The 20380-nt window shown below is 34.0% G+C and overlaps 1 protein-coding gene, 1 long non-coding RNA gene and 1 pseudogene across 4 annotated transcripts; 1 reads left to right on the top strand and 2 right to left on the bottom strand.

Moving 5' to 3' along the window:
- The first annotated feature begins 41 nt into the window (after positions 1 to 41).
- Positions 42 to 3630, top strand: LOC147542702 (plant intracellular Ras-group-related LRR protein 9-like). 2 transcript variants are annotated; one of them, XM_086632308.1, is made up of 4 exons: positions 816 to 897; positions 970 to 1758; positions 2516 to 2682; positions 2784 to 3630. In XM_086632308.1, the coding sequence occupies exons 2-4, from the start codon at positions 991 to 993 to the stop codon at positions 3421 to 3423; spliced, it is 1575 nt and encodes a 524-aa protein (XP_086488434.1). In that variant the 5' UTR covers positions 816 to 897; positions 970 to 990; the 3' UTR covers positions 3424 to 3630. The 2 variants fall into 2 exon arrangements, with proteins under 2 accessions (XP_086488433.1, XP_086488434.1); XM_086632307.1 differs by having other exon boundaries at positions 42 to 1758.
- Positions 2127 to 5738, bottom strand: LOC147542701 (pentatricopeptide repeat-containing protein CRR2, chloroplastic pseudogene; annotated as a pseudogene). The gene has a single exon (XR_015223073.1). The product of XR_015223073.1 is annotated as a pentatricopeptide repeat-containing protein CRR2, chloroplastic pseudogene (transcript).
- A 2534-nt stretch (positions 5739 to 8272) lies between these two features.
- Positions 8273 to 9295, bottom strand: LOC147542700 (uncharacterized). The gene is made up of 2 exons (XR_015223485.1): positions 9232 to 9295; positions 8273 to 8927 (listed from the first exon to the last, which is right to left on the bottom strand). It is a non-coding gene; the product is annotated as an uncharacterized LOC147542700 (long non-coding RNA).
- Positions 9296 to 20380: the final 11085 nt, after the last annotated feature.

The raw sequence follows: 20380 nt of genomic DNA, 5'->3' as shown, positions 1-20380 counted from the left end.
TTGGGCCACAAATGAATCTATATGATATGTATAACAATTTTATTGAGCTCGATCGTACTCCTAACCTAATCCTAAGCAATTGTGGCTTCCATCTTAGCTTCAATTCGATCCTTATTTTTGTCTACCTTGAACTTTAATTATCATTGTGTTTGGGCAAGGTTCTGAATAGATACTCAATAACCTAATTGGGAGCAAACTCAACAAAAATGATAAAAATACAACTTCACATAATCAAATCTCCAATTATGAGGATTAGAGTTTTGGTCTCTCTTGTAGAAGGACGCTATTCAAATGAATTATTCACGAAGTAGGAAACTAAAAGGTGGTGTTCAAAAGGGAACGACGAGACTCAAACAGAGGTTGTAAATTGAGGCAGGGGTCTGTTGGCCCGTGGACTACCTTGGACCAATATGTAGGCCAGGCTCTGTTGGCCCGTGGACTGTCTCGGGCTAACAGTTGGGCAAGGCCCACCTTAGTATGTCAGGTGGCCCGGCCCATTTGACACCAATAGAGCAATAGACTCAACTACCATTCTTGGTATACTCTACCTTGACATAACTCATTAGCATTGTCATGTCATAGAGAACTTCCTTTAAAGTGAATAAAGTAACAATCTATCTGCAATTCTTGAGAGTACCACCTAAGAAAAAATAAGCAATTCTCTTGTTTTTTTCGTCTCGATTATTTTCGTAAACTCATTTTCTTGATAGGCGGAAAGCTATACTATATTAAAATACTAAAAGAAGGAAAGAATGGGTCTTAATTCTCCTACCAAAATTGAACAACAAAGATGGCTACTTTTTTGGAATGTTCATTTCACCATAAAAATGTTAATTTCCCTATTTCTCTGCCCCACTTTGGTGAAACTAGTAGTTTCTTCCTCTTCTTTATCTTCAGGTTATATCTGTTAATTGCAATATTTGTTTCTCATTGTTAAAACTCACACTTTTTCTGCATTATTGTCTCAAGGTGCCAAACCAAACTTCAACAATGGATCCAAACCCAAACAGGTTTCCAGTTCTCTCCTATGTCATGTCCCAACTTCCTCAAATCGGAACCAAACCGAACGCTATTGATTATGAGCAGATCCCAAATTCTGATATCGAACAGTCATCTGCATCATATAATCATGGGTCAAGTTCGAAAAGTTCCGAAACCCATTTGATGGATCAAATGCCACATCTTGGCCACCCAAAGATCTTAGCTTCGATGACTCTAGCAATCTCAGATGTAGCTCAAACTCGATCGATACTTCAAACTCTTGGTCCACCTCCTGATCATGAAGCTGTTGATTCGGCTCGAACAAAAATCATTGAGATTGAATCTGAACTTTCAAAGAAGCTCGAAGAGATTGTTTTGGCTCCAAGACCTGCTGACGTTGATAGAGTCGAATGGCGATCTGAACAGGCTAAAAAGGAGAAAAAATGCAGGCAGGAAGCTGAAAAAGAAATCCAAGTTTATAAGGCTTTGGTGCAATTGGATGAACTACATGAATCTTATGAGAAGCTTTTGAAAAATGCAGAGGACAGACTGGTTAAGATTTATGATTCGGCAACGACAGGTAATGAAGGGGAAGAACAGATTGTACCTCCAATTACTGAAGAAGTAAATGAAGAAGTTGCGGGGATCTTACAGGAAGGCATGAGTAAAGGAGTCGAGAGAGTCGATCTTTCTGGGAGGGAATTGAGCTTTCTTCCTGAAGCATTTGGGAAGCTTAGTGGGTTAGTTGTGCTCAACCTCTCAAATAATCAGCTCCAGGTATGATCATTTTGTATTCTTGTTGATCTTCTTATAAGCTTTCCCACAGCCACAGAGTTCCTTCCTGTAATTGAAAATCGACGAACAACCTTCTGTTTAGACTAAAAGAAAGTTCCTATAAGAAGCACCAATGGTGTTCTTCTTAGTTTTTGTCTTTCCACTGTCTATACAGATAATGAGTTACATGGTTAGTATTTGGGGCGAGCATCGGTCGCTTGCGGACCACTATTTGCTCAATTGAAGCCGAACCAATTAAGGGTTCAGCCAATTAAGTGCGGTATAGTTTGGTTTAGCTCGATCGGTTGGTCGGTCCAACCGAATCAAAATATTAATTATTTTAGAATGCTGAGTTCTTAAAACTGGCATGATGCACAAATGAACTTCCCCATGTCACTTACTTCAATTCGTACTCTTCTATCTCAAAAGATATTATCATTACAAAAATCATATAATAGTAAAATGAATAAACGACGTAACTTTATGACAAAATTTTAAGTCGTTCATTACGTAAAAGTACTATAACTACTAGAAAAATCATTTTATACTAATTTATGACATTGGATAGGTCAATTCGGTTTGAGCGATTTCAAAATGCTCAAGCCGAAGTCAAACTAAACCGGCTCGGTTTGGTTAGCCCGGAAAGAGTCTGGTTTTGGTCGGTCCAGTTTGTTTCTACTAGTTCCGCCCATTTGATGCTCAAGCCTAGTTTTATGTTGTTTATAACTATTAGCAAATTTCTGTTTGAGTAAACAAACAGGTCATTCCAGATTCAATAGCAGGATTAGGAAATCTCGAAGAGCTTAACCTTTCCACCAACCGTTTGGAATCACTGCCAGACTCCATTGGGTTGTTGCTTAACTTGAAGACGCTCGATGTGTCAACTAACAAGATCACTGCTTTACCTGACAGCATCTCTCATTGCAGGTATTTTTTTTCGTTCCTCTTCGAATTTACTCATTAACGAACATGGATATAGTTTTCTTTCTTGTTTGATTTAGCCTCATAATCTGGATCAATTTGTGTAGCTCATTGGTGGAGTTGGATGCGAGTTTCAACCATCTGACTTATTTGCCAACCAACATTGGACTCGAATTAGTAAATCTGCAGAGGCTTTCAGTCCATTTTAATAAGATTCGTTCTCTTCCAACTTCGATATCTGAGATGAAGTCTTTGAGACGTCTCGACGCTTACTTCAATGAGATCCATAGCCTGCCATTTGCAATTGGTAGATTGACAAATCTTGAGATTCTGAATCTTAATAGCAACTTCAGTGACCTCACAGAGTTGCCAAGCTCGATATGCGATTTGATCAATCTAAAAGAACTCGATCTCAGCAACAACCAAATTCAAGCTCTTCCCGATACATTTGGTCAGCTAGAAAATCTAATTAAGCTCAATTTGGAACATAACCCAATTGTGATCCCTCCAATTGAAATTGTGAATAAAGGAGTTAAAGCTGTCAAGGAATTCATGGAAAAAAGGCGGCTTGATATTCTAGCTGAGGAAGAAAGGAAGAAAATGATCGAAGCCCAACATGAAGCTCAAACTGGGTGGCTGGCACGAAGCACCTCGTGGCTAAACCGTGTAGTTTCTGACGTTTCTGAGAGCGTCAACGAATATATGGGTAATTCTCCACGAGACTCGTATCTCAACCAAAGGCTGTGATCTATTCATCGCTTTCGCCTCAATGATTCTGCTTATGGCGTTTGCCATGTACAGTTAAATTGCGTATAGAGTTAAAACAGGTTCCAGAATTTTGTCTTTCTATTTCTTTCATTAATTAGAGTCTTCCAAAAGATTATAGCATTTTGGATGAGAATAAATGGAAATAAGAGCTAGCACAGTATAGTGATTTACCTTCTTTTTTTCTTATAGAATCTTCCTTGTATTTCAATCAGTTGATCTGATTATTAATTTTGTGTTACCAGTAATCCCCACATGAACATGAACCATCCTCGAAATGGTGAAACCGATGCATATCCCTTACAATGATAACCCGTTTCACAATCTTCGAAATGAATTTAATGGCACTATGACAATCTCCACAAATTCGAAGATTCTTCGTTATTCGTATTGGAGTTCCTTGAGTCGTGTTAATGAGTCCAAATGCTATAGCTAGCCTCTCGCTGTGGTATGAGAGAGCTACTTCTTTCGCTTCATCTTCAATATCATGAAGCACAAAATCTGTTAACGGGACATAACCCAGATTTCTCATAGGAGCAGCTAACTCCGCTAACAAAGAATAAATCTTTTCTGATTGAGGATTCGATCTATCTCCTGCACTGAACATATAAACTTGATTATTGTATTCAATTAAACTAAATCCTGCTATCTTTTTGGTTCCTTTTCCGGCCATTAGTTCTCTCACCCTCTCAACATCTTTCCATCTTGATTTAGCAGCATAAATGTTCGAGAGTAGAACATGATATCCAGCATGAGTCGGGTCTAACTTGAGGATCCGATCTGCAACTCTCTCAGCTAAATCTAGATTACCATAAATCCGACAAGCACCTAATAGAGATCCCCAGATACTTGAATCTTGTTTTACAGGCATATTATCTATCAACTTTTCAGCTTCTGATAAATTTCCCGCTCGTCCAAGAAGATCAACCATACACGAGTAGTGTTTGAGCTCCGGTATAACTTCATAATCCTTGCTCATTATATCAAAGAATCGCTTCCCCTCTTCTAACATCCCAGAATGACTGCACGCTGAAAGAATACACGTAAATGTAACATGATTCGGTCTCACACCCTCGTCTACCATTTTATTGAAAAGATCAATTGCCGTCGTCCCATACCCATGAATCCCATAACTAGCAATCATCGAACTCCAACAAACAACGTCTTTCCCCGTTGTTTGATCAAACAAAGAACGAGCAAAACCCAAGTTCCCGCATTTGGTGTACATATCAATGACAGCAGTTGCAACCATGATATCAGACTGAAACCCAGTTTGAATCACATAATTATGAAACCACTCACCTTTCCTCAAAACTCCAAGATTACCACAAGCTAACAAAACACTTAATATACTAACCCGATTCGGTTTCACACCCGAGTTTCTCATTACATCAAAGAACTCTAATGTCTCACTATTATAACCATTATGAGCATACCCAGAAATCATACAAGTCCAAGAAACCAAGTCTCTCACAGACATAGAATCGAACACCAGCCGAGCAATTTTAACTTCCCCACATTTCGCATACATATCTACTAATGCAGCATCAATATAAAGATCATTAGTGCACCCAAATCGAATCAGATGTTGGTGAATCAGTTTCCCTTCAGACAAATCAGATAATCCAGCACAAGATTTGAGAGCAAATGGGAAAGCAAACTTATCAGGTCTCAAACCAGTACCTAGCATGTCAAAGTACAATTTTAAAGACTGGGTAAATTGGTTTTCGGTTGCATAAGCTCTTATCAATATGTTCCATAAGAAGTTTGATGGTTGAGGAATTTCATCAAACACTAAATTTGCAGAGTTGATGTGATTGAAGGAGAGGTATAAAGTGATGATTTTGGTGGATAATTGTGAGTGATTTTTTAGACCATGAGTGAAGATCTTGGCATGGGTTTGTTTCAGATGATTCAGATTGGTACATTTTTGTAAGATTGATGAAATTTGAAGTTGAATATGATTGGTGGATCTCATTGATCTGAAACGGAGGGAAAGTTTATTGAAGTTGAAGAAACAGAGGGAAAGTTTGAAAAACAGTTATTCAGTTTAACGGTTTTTTGGAGAGATCTCATTGATCTGATTGGCGGGGAAAGTTAATTACTGGTTTTAGTTTTGAAGTTAAAATAGTCCGTTGAGGTCAAGCCAACGGTTCATATTCTTGGATGGCATTGTTTCTAATCACTTAGGTCATGTTTGGGCACTAGAAAAGAATGGGATTTCCTTTTCGCGAGGAAATGCATTCTTCCCAATAGTGCCATTCTTGACTCATTACCCCTTATTAAGTACTATTATGGAATGTGATTTACGGTAATCGTATTTCATTTTTCCACTCTATTTTTGAACTTGAAGTTTTGCTCATAATCTTATACTCAATGTATTGATGGTACAATTTATATTTTCTAATTAAATCATTAAAATATCCAAAAGATAATTGAAAAAAAATCTATATATGTAGTTAGAAAAAACAATATTCACTTCTGAGTCAATTTGAGTAAGACTTTAGAAGAAAAGACATTACTTTTACTTATGAAAGTAAATATTTATATCTTTGAGTCAGTTTTGTTAATGGTGTGGTAGTAGCATATTACTTTTTTTTTTGTTGTTGTTGAAAGATAGTAGCATATTACTTGAGATTTGATTTGCTAACTTTTTTTTTATGTACACATATCACATATGACCAACGTTTTTTTACTTATGTATTTTATGTCTTATGTTCTTCTAATTTTATACGATTACTTAAAACAAAGATGTTTGGTGCCTATCCAGAAAGTTTACAGAAAGTAGTAATTATTTTTAGTCTTTCAAAAAAGTATTCTTATTGAAAAACTAAAACAAACAGAGATAAATGTCAAACTTATCTCATTGGTGAAAGCAATTGTCAAAACATTTGTATCCATTGACAAGGTTCATGGTCTTCCATTAAATTATAAACTTTTACTTGCAAATGAGAGAAACCTTGTTTAGTTATTTTGCAAGTCACAACTATTTTTAATAGGAACATAAAATAAATATATTTTGAAACCTCTCTAATATGTATCTTTTGTTCTCGAATTTTCAACTTTACTTAAAAAAAAGTAAAATTACCAAAAAAAACTCTATCACGTTTGATTAAGCTACTAAGCGTCTAAGCTTCCTATTCAATCTAGGCCTATGATTACTAAAGTTTTACTACTTTATTGATTCAAAAAAAGAAATTAATGTTATGTTAACATTTCAAATGCAATTATAATTTTGCGACAACTTATTGTATTGTTAGATTATTGTGCAACAGACCTGTGATTATATTTATTTAACTTTAAGTTTAATAAAATAAACGATGATAGATCTGTCACAATTTGATTGAACTTGAAGATATAGAAGTTATTCTAATATAGTAGCTAAAGAACAAATTACCATGGGTCGATTATAAAATTCCAGAGTAAGTTCACTGCTTTTATCTGAATCACATGTTCTTGTGTCTTTTTATGTGCTCGAGGTCCGTTATTTATTTATACGTATAAATTTAACTTCTTACCACTACAAATTCGTGGAATCATCCAAAACTTGTTATTCATTGTGTACAAAAACAGAGACATAAATAAACACCAAACGTACACAATAAAAAGAGGTTTGCCAGAATAATATGATGCATCAATTCACATGGAAGTATTTTTTATCTACCTGGATGGTCGGGACCCAGATTCAAGAACCCTCCTTGAGATAAATCTTTCTGACAACCATTGATCTTACATAATTTAGTTAATTCTAATTTGACTCCAATATTTGTGAAATGTTCCATAATAGTCTATAAGATGTTAAAATTTATTTTCTCGTTAGTCAGTTACGGTAGTTGTTATTTTTGTACTATTCATCTTATAAGTGTTTCCCTGGTATAATTTTTTTCCCTTTCTACCATAAATTTGTCGCATGTAGATATGCCAACGTCCTTCATTTGAAATATCTCTTTATTTATTCTCCTTTTATCAACGCTGCCATTTTCTTTAAACAACAAGATCACATGAGTATAATAGACAATCATATATCATACATTAATTGACATGAGTATAATAGACAATCATATATCATACATTAATTGACACGCATACATTATAAGGATCAAACATATTCATAACTACCATGAGATTCTCTTCAAGACACTTGTACACCCTAAAGTTATAGAAATTATCGCAATTATTATTATTTGTATCCTAAAAAACAAAATCTATAAATGATAGATTTCTATTTCCACCGTGTGACTTCCACGTTTAATGAAGTGAATGACAACCAACTGAATAAACAATTGTATGCACCACAATCATATTCATCGCTTCCTAAAGACATAGATGAAGATGACTGGAAAAAGAAATACATTCTTTTTTAATGAATGATGTCGAGGATGACCTATCTGTGACTATTTTTCTACCGCATTGAGAATGGATGGGAGGGAATATTTACACAAGAAACTGTAAAAAATGAAAAAAAAAATTCTTAAAAAATGACTAACAAAAACACGGTCTTCGACTCTTGGGGGCTATTTCGTAACACTGGAGGGCCACACAGTCCAGTTAGTCACAAAATGGAGGCTAGATTAGAATTAACCTTACCTAATAAGTCCCAAATCCAACGGCAAAGATTCATAAAACTTAAACTTTACGAATTTCTGTAGGACCCACTGAACCAACCTCTCCATGTGCGCACATGGAAACCAATCCAACCCATCCCAAAATTACCATTTTTCTAGAGAGAGAGAGGGAGAGAGAGAGAGAGAGAGAGAAAGAAACATTTCAAACCTTCAAAAGCCAAAAAAACCTCTTCAAATAAATACTGTACAAATTAGTGAAAGAAAACAGAACAAAAAAATTCACTCTCTCTCTCTCTCTCTCTCTCTAGAAATGTCGACTGAAATATCTTCTTCTTTATCTGGTTTTCCGGCTTCATCAGGATTCTTATTTGGTGTTGTATTAATGTTAATAATGGCGTTTTTGTTGATTATACTAGTTAGGGCAACTGTAGTTACATGGATAACAGTATTAGTATTATTAGCATTTGCTGGTAAACGAAGAAAATCATTAGTTCGTGAAGGAGGAAAGATAACTACTGATATTACTATGTATTCAATGAATGCGATTCTTAAAGAACGGAATTTGATTGCGATTTCATTTGGGGTTTTGAGTTTTATTCTTGTGATTCAAAGATGAGACTCAATTGATTTGCTATTGTTATGAAATTGGAACTCAAAATGGATATATTTTTTGGCATTCTAACTGGTTAGTAGTTAGGGTTTGGTGAAAAATAGATCTGGTGGAAGTGGAATTTCTGAAATGTTGAAATTTTGGGGTTGATTTAAGGGGGTTTTGAAGAGAATGGTTGATCTAAATATGGGTTGATGTCAAATTGGGGTTTCAGAATTCAGAAAAGGGATTAAAGGATCAAATTATGTAAAGTTATAGCTTTTCTTTGTTTTTTCAAATACTTATAATATACTGTAATAGAATTTTATTTTCTTTTTGGATCCATATTTTTTTTTTTTTTGGAATTCGACTACGATCTACGTATGTCGTAGACATTTGGCATTGATACATCAAAGATGTGATACGCTCAATAACTGCCCACTCAAACTGAAACAAGACCGGGCCTATAGTCCAACATGACAATGGCCTAAAGCCCTACTACATTATTTACACCCTAATAATCCCAAATCAAATAATCAAAGATTCCACCTTCTCTGAGATTCGAACCTGAGACTTCCAGAGATTTCTGGAGTTTATGTCAACACCTTGGAACCACTTGGGTTACCAACGGTTGACTTTTGGATTCATATTTGAAGGAAAACATTAAATTGGGGAAAAATATACTCACTATTTGTTTTGTGTATTGAAATGCTCAATGGTTATTTCAACAAAAAATAAGAAATGCTCAATGGTTTTATTGTCTCGATAGATTGGTGAATTGGGGAAAAATTACTAGTCGGCACGTAAATAAAAATTAAGGTTATTTTTCAAATACCCCCAATTTTGTGACCAACTTCCTGCCTAGCCCCTTACTTTAGCAAATATTTCTATATGGCCCCTTTTTTCCGTTATCTTTAACTTTCCGTTACTCTCACTCCTCCATCTCATTTCATCTCTCTGCTAAGTTACCTAACATGCCACATCATCATCTTCTCCGGCAGGGATCGTCGGCCGGCTAAATTTCCGGTCGGCGACCTTCAAACCTAATTTTTTTTTCTCATCTTCTTCCTCTCTCTGTTGTTTTCTCTCTCTTCTTCTTCCTCTCTCTTCCCTTATCTTCTCACTCTCTTTGTCTCTCTAAAATGGTCGGCGAAGGGTATCCCAGACCTTCGTCGGTCTGGTTTCCCCGACCAACAGAGAGATAGTGAGAAGAGAGGGGAAGAGAGAGAGAGAGGAAGAAGAAGAGAGAGAGGAAGAAGAGAGAGAAAGCAAGAGAGAGAGAGGAAGAAGAAGAGAATTTTTTTTTTAGGTTTTACGGTCGCCGGTCGGAAATTTGGCCGGCTGGCGACCCCTGCCGGAGAAGATGATGATGTGGCGTGTTAGGTGACTTGGTAGAGAGAGGAAATGAGATGGAGGAGCGAGAGTAACTGAAAGTTAAAGATAACGGAAAAAGGGGGCCATATGAAAATATTTGCTAAAGTAGGGGGTTTGGCAGGAAGCTGGTCACAAAGTTGGGGGCCATTTGGAAAATAACCCAAATAATTATTAATCAACACACAAATAATTCACGTTAAGGCCTTCAGTCCTTCAGTAGCGTGCGAGGATGCAATGAGAACGAAATGTGATTCTCGAGAATCACAATCCAAACTATTATTTGGCACACGGAAATAGTGTGTGATTTATGGGAATAGGATTCTCCCAAAAGGGGTAATATCAAACCCAATGTGATTCTCGAGAATTACAATCCAGACTAGTGTTTGGCACACGAAAATAACGTGTGATTTCTGGGATAAAATTCCCCCTAATAGCAAACCTCAGTGGGGAGGGTGGGTTTGCCATTCTCATTCCTGAAAATCATACCTGTTAATATTTATGGACAAAGATATTCTTAATAAAATATTAGAATACCTAATTTTACATTTGTTTTTAATATAAATTCAACAACTAAATTAGGGTTTCCATCCCACAAACTCTCAATCTCTCTCGGTTGTTTTTTTTCTTTGCAGCACCACCTGCAAATTATAAAGGCCGCGGCTTTGGGGAATAAAGAAAATTCCTCGGGAAATAAAGACTTTTCTTAAAACTAGTCAAATAAGATTGACTTTTTATGTTTCTTTTTATTGTTAAGGGGCTTCTAATTTTAGAAGATGCTATAAAAAAGACTCCTCCATCTCATCACCTCTCTCTACCACTTCATCTTCTCGACACCTCATTATCTTCTCGGCGAAAGTCGCCGGCCGGCTAATTTTTCGGCCGACGACCTTCAAACATAAAAAAAAAAAAAAAATTCTCTCTCCTCTCTCTCTCTCTAAATTTTTTTTTTCTTTTCTCTCTCTCTATAGATCTGATCTTTTACTTTAACCATTTCCACAGGAAGATGCTAAGATCTTGTTTTTCGCGTTCTCTCTATAGCCTAGTTTGGTTGTTGATTTTCCCTCTCCCTTAATTTGATCACATTTCTCACTCTCTCTCTAACCTGATTTAATCAATTGTTTGATTTTCCTTTTACATTAACAATTTCCAAAGGCTAAGATCTGATTTTATATGTGAATTGACCTTTCTTAAACCATTACTAGTTCTTGTTAAATTAACATGACAGATCTATATTTGTCTTGGGTTCTTTTGTGAATTGACTATGAGACTGATAACTCAGAGGTCCAATTTCTATAGATTGTTCGAATCCCCACGGTGCATTATCCTTCTTAATCACCAGTTCATGAAATTATTAAAGGATTTGAAGGTATTGATTGTGGTAACAACATTTGGAATGCTCAAAGGTTAAATAAGAACAATTATAAAGTAGTTCAACCTTGTACAGATGAAGACCGTAATCTGTTAAGAAGGCATTGACGGATACATGGAATTCCATGCCCATTGCAAGATTCATGAAAATTTTGTTGTGCTTAGGGTTTACGAAAAGAAAGAAGAAGAAGCAGAAGTCAAAAAATAAAGAAGCCGAAGTTAGAGAGAGAAAGGGAAGTCCTGGCTCCTGGGTGCCAAAAAGGATTCGCCTTCTCTATTGTCATCGATGTATCTGTAATACTCTGAGAACAGACCTTCTCTCTCTCTAGATCTGTTTTAGAGAAAGAGAGAAAAGAAAAAAAAATTAGAGAGAGAGAGAGGAGAGAGAAAATTAAAAAAAAATTATGTTTGAAGGTCGCCGGCCGGAAAATTGGCCGGCCTGCGACTTTCGCCGGAGAAAATGATGAGGTGTCGAGAAGATGAAGTGGCAGAGAGAACTGATGAGATGGAGGAGAACTTTCAAAAAAATGTATTCTGTATTCCCATAAAATTTTATTCCCCGGAGAATTTTCAAAAAAAACTGGATTCCCTCGAGAATTTATTCCCCGGAGAATTTTCTTTATTCCCCAAAGCCGCGACCATTATAAACCCCTCATTTTAATTAGTTTGCCTTGCTTAGTGACATTCTCTTTTATTCTTATCTCTTATCATGGTCACCATTGACTCCGGAGAACAGGAAAGGATGCTTGCTTTGGTCGATCTAGGACACACGGACGGGGCCTCTTCGCACACACAACATTCAAGAAGGAGAAATGGTACTTTTCCAAACTATTTTGTAGCTCCCGAAGGACCTAAAGCTTTCTTTTCCTTTTCGCATTTGTGGTTTTTAATTCTTAGTAAGTAAATTTTGAGATACATAAAAAACATTTATAATAACGTCCTCTCCTCATTTGGATTAGGAAGGGGGAACTTAGGAATTAGGATAGTTTGATCGTCTTATAATGCCAATGCAGATCGAGTAAAGGGTAACCGTTTTTCGAGAAATATGTAATTAGTAGCTTATTTAAGTTTTTCAACTCCACCGTAATGAGTAAAATATTTTGTTTTACATTCTTTACAAGCCATATCTTTCATTATTTTCAGGTTATCGATTATCTAGGCGAACTAGTGAAAAGAAGTGTTGCAGATTTGAGAGAAGGACGCTACAAGAAGGAAGGCAAAGGCTGTAACGTGAGTCAAATTCTCGATTAATTTTTCTATTTCATTAGCTTGGTTAATTTTTTCAGAGTTAGAATGCTTTAGAACAAAACTATAAACCCACATCAGAAGCTAATCCTTCATCAAAAAAAAAACATCAGAAGCTAATCTTTAAGTTACTAGAAAATTTTAGCTATTTAATTGACTTATAATCTTTCTAATTGCATTTGGGAGGGGATTATCCTGTGCTCTGATATTCTAACCGATCTGGTTGATGCCATTGATAAAGGGAATATAGCACGCCAAATAAGTCACTCGTTAAGTTGTCCGAATTAGATGAATTCTTTTTTTCTACTTCATGGTCCGATAACGGTTGATTCTTCATTTAAATCAGTTTTATGCAATAACATCTTAAGGTTTAAGCTAAACCCTTTAACCCACTTGTCAAAATTCGATCAACCCCATGCAAATTTCTATTTATAAACCCAAACATCAAAGTGTCAAAGAAGCCAAGCAAAAGAACAAGATATAAGATCATTATAATATGGTATATTAATTATGTACTATTAGTAACCTAATCTAAACTATTCAAGTTCATAGTATGCTTTTCTGAGATGACTTAGAAGTTCTTCACATGGAACCATAAAAGTTTTTAAGAAACCAGACCTAGTCATCTTAAATATAGACGTGACATTCGGTATGATTTTTACACCATTTGAAATTAAGATGGTTAATCTAAACCATCAGGGTTTAAGTCTATTTTCCAAGCTACATGTCATGATTGACGGGCAGAGAATAATCTCATGATGATTAAGTTGTATCTCTTCCTTAAATAAGTTTAGTTTAGACCGCGACTTTGGGGAATAAAGAAAAATCTTCGAGGAATAAAGACTTTCGTCAATAAAATTTGACTTCTGAGACATTTTCAGTTTGGATCCAAAAATTGACTTTGTTATCTTTTACTCCGTCATCTTCATCTCCTCACTTTTTTTCTTTCTATCTTTCTATCTTCCTCTCTCTCTTGCTCCCTCTATTGCTCATTCTCCCACTCTCTTTCTCCATCTCTTTCTGGTTCTCACGCTCTCTCTCTACCTTCTCTCTAATACGGCCCCCCTTGATCAATCGTATTTCAGAATCACATTCATTAATCAAATATTTCTCAAAGATCCAATCAGAATCACATTCTGTTACGGTAGAGTTTCTTACACGTTCATGTGGTATATTACCACACAGAGCCGTGTCTGAGAAATTGGAGGCCCGGGGCCAAATTTTGTATAGGTGTATAAACAAAATATATATAAAAAAATTATACGTAAAATAAAAACAAAACTCAAAATAATTCGGACTTGAAAAAAATAACAAATAATTTAGTAATTAATTAACAATGTATATTGATTAAATCCTATAAATATATAAGAACATAATCTCAAATCAACCTAAAAAAATGAAATATTTTAAACAAGAAAATTAGTTGATTTGGTAGATGATGTGTTGATTAGATATGTGAAATTCCTATTTAGCCGTTAATTAGATGATATGTTAATTACATATGCAAAATCCCTATTAATTGTTAGTCTGTTAGAGAGAGAAAAGTTTGAGAGAGAGAGAGAGAATAATTAGTAATTGAATAGGAAACTAACAAAATTGGTTGGAAATTCCCTTAACTGATGGGCGTATAAGAATAAAAGTCTCCTTTTGACGCCACATGTACAAAGGCAGGAGGAGAGTAGAAAATTAACCTATATAATATATAGGAATCATGAGGAGTGGGCCCCACTATGATGGGGGGCCCTGGGCGTTTGCCCTGCTCGCCCTTCCCAAGACACGGCTCTGTTACCACAACATGCTCGTAACATAACAAGGTTTAGTTTCTATTAAAATTCTGGAAAAAACATTTTAATTTAAAATATTTTAAAAAATCATTTAAATTTACTTTAAATTTAGGGTTTAATTTCCATCCGTTTAAGGTTTAAATTTCTTAAATTTATGTTAAAAATAAAAATGGACAAGAAAAGAAGGAGATAACTAAAACTCTTTAACTTTCTTTCTCACTATTGGAAGATAATATTAGGTTTAAAACTATTGTTAGAGACGTGGAGAATATGAGATTCAAACCCTTTAGTCTTCAAAGATTTAGGATGGACGAAAGAAGAGGTTTTAATTTTTATCAAATTAAAAAAACATTTTAATTTTAAAAAACATTTTAATTTTAAAAAAAATTAATAAATTTTTTTTGAAAAATTTATTTAAAATTTATTTAAAAAAATTTGTTTAAATTGTCTAAATTTTTTTGAATTTATTTTTAATTTGAAAAACTTTTAAATTTATTTAAATTTTTATAAAATCATTTTAAACTTTTAAATTTAATTTATTTTAATTTTGTTAAATTTATTTTTTATTTTAAATTATTTAAATTTCGAAATAAAATTGAAAAATAGAAGGAGACGACTAAAACTCTTTACTTCTAGTAACTTTCTTTCTTATTATTGCAAGGTAGATTTAAATCTTTAATTGGGATATAGAGTATATGAGTTTTTTAATCTTATATTTATAAATTTTGTTCATCTATTTCAGCTCTTTCTAAGTTAAACGAACCAGTTGAGACAACAAAATTGATGTCTTCAAAGATTTGAGATAGACACGAGAAGTCTTTTATTTTTATTAAAAATCTAAAAAAAATAATTTAATTAAAAATTAAAAAAAGATTTAATCTTTAAAAAAAATATTTTTTTAAAATAAAAAAATAAAGTTAAAATGATTAAAAAAAATTTAAATAAAAATTAAATTTAAATTTTTATATTTATTGTAAATTTTTATATTTATTTTAATTTTTTAAAATTTATTTTTAAACTTTTTTTAATTTTATTTAAACTTTTTCAATTTTATTTTAAACTTTATAAATCATTTAAATTTATTATAACTTTTTAAAATTTATTTTAACTTTCCTAAATTTATTTTAATTTCTTACATTTAAAATTTTTTTATGTTTGAAATAAAAATGGATAAGAGAAGAAGGAGATGACTAAAACTCTCTACTTCTATTAACTTTCTTTCTCACTTCTTGATTAAAACCTAGTTACAAACTTGGGTAGTTATACATGCCCAAGATAATTCTAAGTAAATGGAATTCTCGATTAATTCTAAGTAAGTGGAAAACACTTTTTATTTTTTTTAAATTCCATAACATAAGTAACTACTACTACTATAATAATATTATAACTTAATTCTTTAATTTAGTGTATAATAAAAAATAAACTTCTTTTGTTTCGTCTTCTACCATTATCTTCAACTAAATGAAATTGATTCAAATTTTATTTGGTTTATTTTCCATCAAATGCCTCCTTTAAACCAAATTTTCTTCTGACTCCCATGTTTCATTTTTTTTAACTGATTTTATTTTTTCATCCATGGCTATTTGCCACTTTTCTTCTTTAGGTGCATCATCATAGAAAATTGGATCTTCACCTGCAAATAAAGCAAAAATATAGCATTATCTGGATCAATATGATCAGTTGAGTCATAAATTTCTCTCAAACTCCTTGTCTTCCTTGGTGGTGTATTTTGAGAGGAATCATCATTAGATTGAACATTAGAAGATGAAGGAATTTCACTACCATTTTCATCTTCAATTGTAGACCAATTAGGACTCTCACTTTTTGATTCAAAAGTACCACTCTCATCAAATCGAACATCTCGACTAATCACTATTTTGTTTGTTTCTGGATTGTACAATTTATGGTCTTTGCCCCTCTCACTATAACCTACAAAAATACATTTTTTCTGATTTATCATCCAACTTTGTTCTTAGTGCATCTGGATTGTGTGCATAAGCAACACAACCAAAAGTCCTCAAATGACTCACATTCGGCTTAACAACATTCCATGCTACATGAGGTGTGCAATTTTTCAAGCTTTTAGTAGGAGACATGTTAATCAAATAAACTGCACAAGAAACTACTTCAACCCACAAATCTTGTTGAAAATGTTTTTTCAGACTGCGTGTCGATCATGAAAAATTGCGTGGCCCACCAGCCACGAATCCCTTGAGGAGGGTTTGGCGAACCCCTTCTCGAGATCTGGTTTCGACGAAGGAACACTTCAGTTCGTCGAAACTGTGTATGAGAGAGAGAAAGAGAGAGAGATAATGTGAGTAGGAGGGAGAAAAAGATATATAGAGAGAGAGAGAGAAAAATACTGTGAGTGAGAAATGGACTAATATATATATCGCGAGAGAGAGAAAGATGTCGTGAGAGAGAGAAAGATGTCGTGAGAGAGAGAGAGACTGTGAGCGAGAGATACTTAGAGAGATGGAGAGATGGGGGAGATATCATGAGAGGGAGAGAGCTTGTGTGAGAGAAAGAGACAAACATTGAGAAAGCGAGTCAAGGAGAGGTGGGCGGAGGTGGCGGTCGGAGTTGAAGAAGTATTTTATTTCCCCTTAAAATTTGTTTCCCCAGATAATCTTTTAAATTTCACATCTTCTCTTTAAAAAAATTCACCCCGGATAATATTCTTATTTTCCCAAATTAGCGGCCTATCAAAATTAAAATATTGTCTCTCTAAATCCTACGTGTTCACATACCCCGATCGAGATTCAAAATATTGATCAAAGAGAAGCTCATTTGGAATATTATATTAGATTACTGTTTAAAAAAACAAAAAGAATTTATGAGGTACAAAATTTTAGATAAAAAATTTTGAGCACATTTTTTTGTTTCTCTTTTGTTTTTGCCAAATCCTCCACCATTTTCTTGACGCTGCAAAGAGTCGTTAGCAAATTTCCATTACCGACAACCTTTAATATTTTCTTTTTAGATATCTCTCTTTCTTCTCTCCTCGTCTTCCTCTGACCACCATCTTCAACCACCCTTTTTTTCTGGTTTGAATTTTTTCAGAGAAAACGAGGGTTTGATTAAATGAAAGATTTCAACCTTTTGACAAATACGGTGATCTGGTTCAACAACTCGGATCCAAAAATAAAAGGAGGGGTTGTTTTTAAAATGCGTTGTTCTTATAGACCGAAACGTAAAACTTGTAAACTCAACATTATTTGCACAAATTTACATGTGGTTCTCCACGTAAGGGCTGGTTCACCTTTTTCGTTATCTCTTGCCTTTCTTTTTTGAAATTTTGAACCTATAAAAACTTTATAATTTCTCGGAGGGACGGGGATAATAAAAAAAAATTGTGAATCCGAAACTTGTCATAAACACCCGAGTAGAGCCACAAGTATCCAAATACCAAAAGCGGGTTCAACCAGACTGATCCGGTGAAATCAGCGGGTCAGGCTGAGATCTTGAAGTGTTGCCCGACATGTCGTTTGAACCCGATTTGTTAACATTTCCGACATAACTGGCTTAAAATGTTGTTCGTTTACCTAATAATACCAGAATCCGAAACTTGTCATAAACACCCGAGTAGAGCCACAAGTATCCAAATACTAAAAGCGGGTTCAACCAGACTGATCCGGTGAAATCAGCAGGTCAGGCTGAGATTTTGAAGTGTTACCCGACATGTCGTTTGAACCTGATCTGTTAACATTTCCGACATAACCAGCTTAAAATGTTGTTCGTTTACCTAATAATACCAGTGTACCTTGTGTATATGTCTACATTGTATACCGGTGAAATCAGTGGGTCAGGCTGAGATTTGGAAGTGTTACTATGCTCTTATATATAATGCATAATAATATGCTTCAGTACATATAACTGTGGTGATGAATCGTAGATCTTGTAGTTTTATGGTGGTGGTGACCAAAATGACAAAATATAGTGGTAACAAGTGAAAGATGTATAAAAAAATTTATAATTTCGTATGTATTAAATGTACTTTAATATTAGGGTTAATTATTAAATAGGTACCAAAATAATATTGAAAAAGAGTAAAAAAACAAAAAACATTTAATAATTATTATTTAGATAAAAAACATACAATTAACTAAACTTTTTTTATTTATTTAAACTTTAAATCTATATAATTTTTCTTGAGATGTCGGATTTCTATGAAACTTATATATTCAGAAAGGATTTTTTTTATTAGCTTTCTAACAAGATCCACATTCAATACTTTTTTTCAAAAAAAAAAAACTCAGAAAAAAACGATACTTTTCCTGGTCGGTTTTCTGCAAACTGGGTTTAAAATATTTCTTCTGCAAACTGAGTTTGCAATATTTTTCCGCAAACTCAATTTACAATGTTAATTCTGGAACCTCAGCTGCAACGTTACTTCTGCATACCCGGCTTGCAATATTTCTTCTGCAAACTGAGTTTGCATTTGCACAAATTTATAGTTGCAACTTGGAGTACAGATTGCTTCAATCGTCAATCTTTGTCATCTCATCTTTGCTCTCTCTCCAGCCTTCTCTAACTATAATCCTCTGATTTCATATACCCATTGATTATTGCATTCCAAAAGGCTACGTTCCATATGGCATCTCATCCAAAGGTTTACTAGTAAACTGGAGAATCCCACATTTGTGTATCCAGAACGACAAGAACTAGTCAAGAATTGATGTGAATACGGTGAGATTCACAATGTATGTTCTAGCACTATCTATACCCATAGCTTTTGCAACCAATCTGTCTACATCATCAACAGAGGGTGATTGTTCAAGGCCTAAAGATCTTTTTTAGAATTGGTCAACACATTTTACTTGAGCTGATTTGCGTAGAAAAGGTAAGTCTCATAATCCCCATATACAACAGACGCAGTAAGATTCATGTAACATATTGGAGAAACCCTAACTTAAACTTTCGATCTATATATGTATCTGAGGAAGAAGAAGCGGAAGATCAGAAGAAGATGAATTGAAGATTAAGAAGGAAGAAGGCTAGTACGACATTACCGCTTAGCTCCAGGCTTACCTGAATTTTTGATCTCACAAAGAGATACAAAAATGCTTTCTGATTGTTGAGAAAGGAAGTGCAGCAGACATGTTTTTGGGCTTTGAACGAATCGTATGTTAAAAATTTGTTTCTATCGAAGAAGAAGAATCGTGAAAAAGAAAAATCCAGAAGAAGAGGAATCAAGAGGAAGAAGGGGAATCAAGAGGAAGAAGGGGAATCAAGATGATGAAGAAGAAAAAAAGAACCTCGATTTTTTTAGAGACAGGTGGAGAGTGAGTTTTAGTGGGTAAGGATATTTTGGGAAGGAAATAAAAAGAAAATGACCTGATTGCTAATTACTCACATTACCCATAATATTCTTGCAACTCTTAGTTAATAGGAAAAAAATGTAGATTTTTTTTTGTTACTATGATCATTTTTTCAACCTAGAAAGTCATTTTCTTTTAATATTTTTTGAATATGTTAATATATATAGGTTCCGAGGTACTTTCTTATTGAATATTGAAAAGCTAAAAATCGAGAGGAAAATTATAAGGCCTAAAATTCGGATCAAAATATCAAATGAAACCCAACCCGGAATAATAATGCAAAAAAAAACTCAAAAGTTGAAATTACAAAACATTTTTAAAAAATTCTGAACAAAACACAGTTTGCTCTCAACAATTTTGTATTTACTCTCTACAATTTTGTAAATATTTGCTCTCTACAATTTTGTAAATGTATGAACAAATTTGTTTTTGTTCACACATAATTAAGAACATAATTATATATGTTGTCACAGTTTTAAAAGTGTTGCTAACAGTTTCAAAAGTGTTGCCAACAGTTTAAAAATTGAGTTTTTTTACAGTATTATTTAGGAGTGAGTTTTTTTTCGTATTTGGGCCCAAATCTTGGACTTTCCTCATATAATTTCAAAATCGAATACCATACTCTCTAGAATTTTTAAAATAACCCGCTCTTCAGTTGTCCTAATGGACAAGAAGTTTCAAAACCCAACTGGC

This window comes from Eschscholzia californica, unplaced genomic scaffold, assembly GCF_041429995.1.
Source record: "Eschscholzia californica isolate CP2 unplaced genomic scaffold, dmEscCali1.0.p SCAF_4, whole genome shotgun sequence".
NCBI classification, from domain to species: Eukaryota; Viridiplantae; Streptophyta; class Magnoliopsida; order Ranunculales; family Papaveraceae; genus Eschscholzia; species Eschscholzia californica.
Note: the sequence above shows the minus strand (reverse complement) of the source record. Positions and strands in the feature narration are given on the sequence as shown.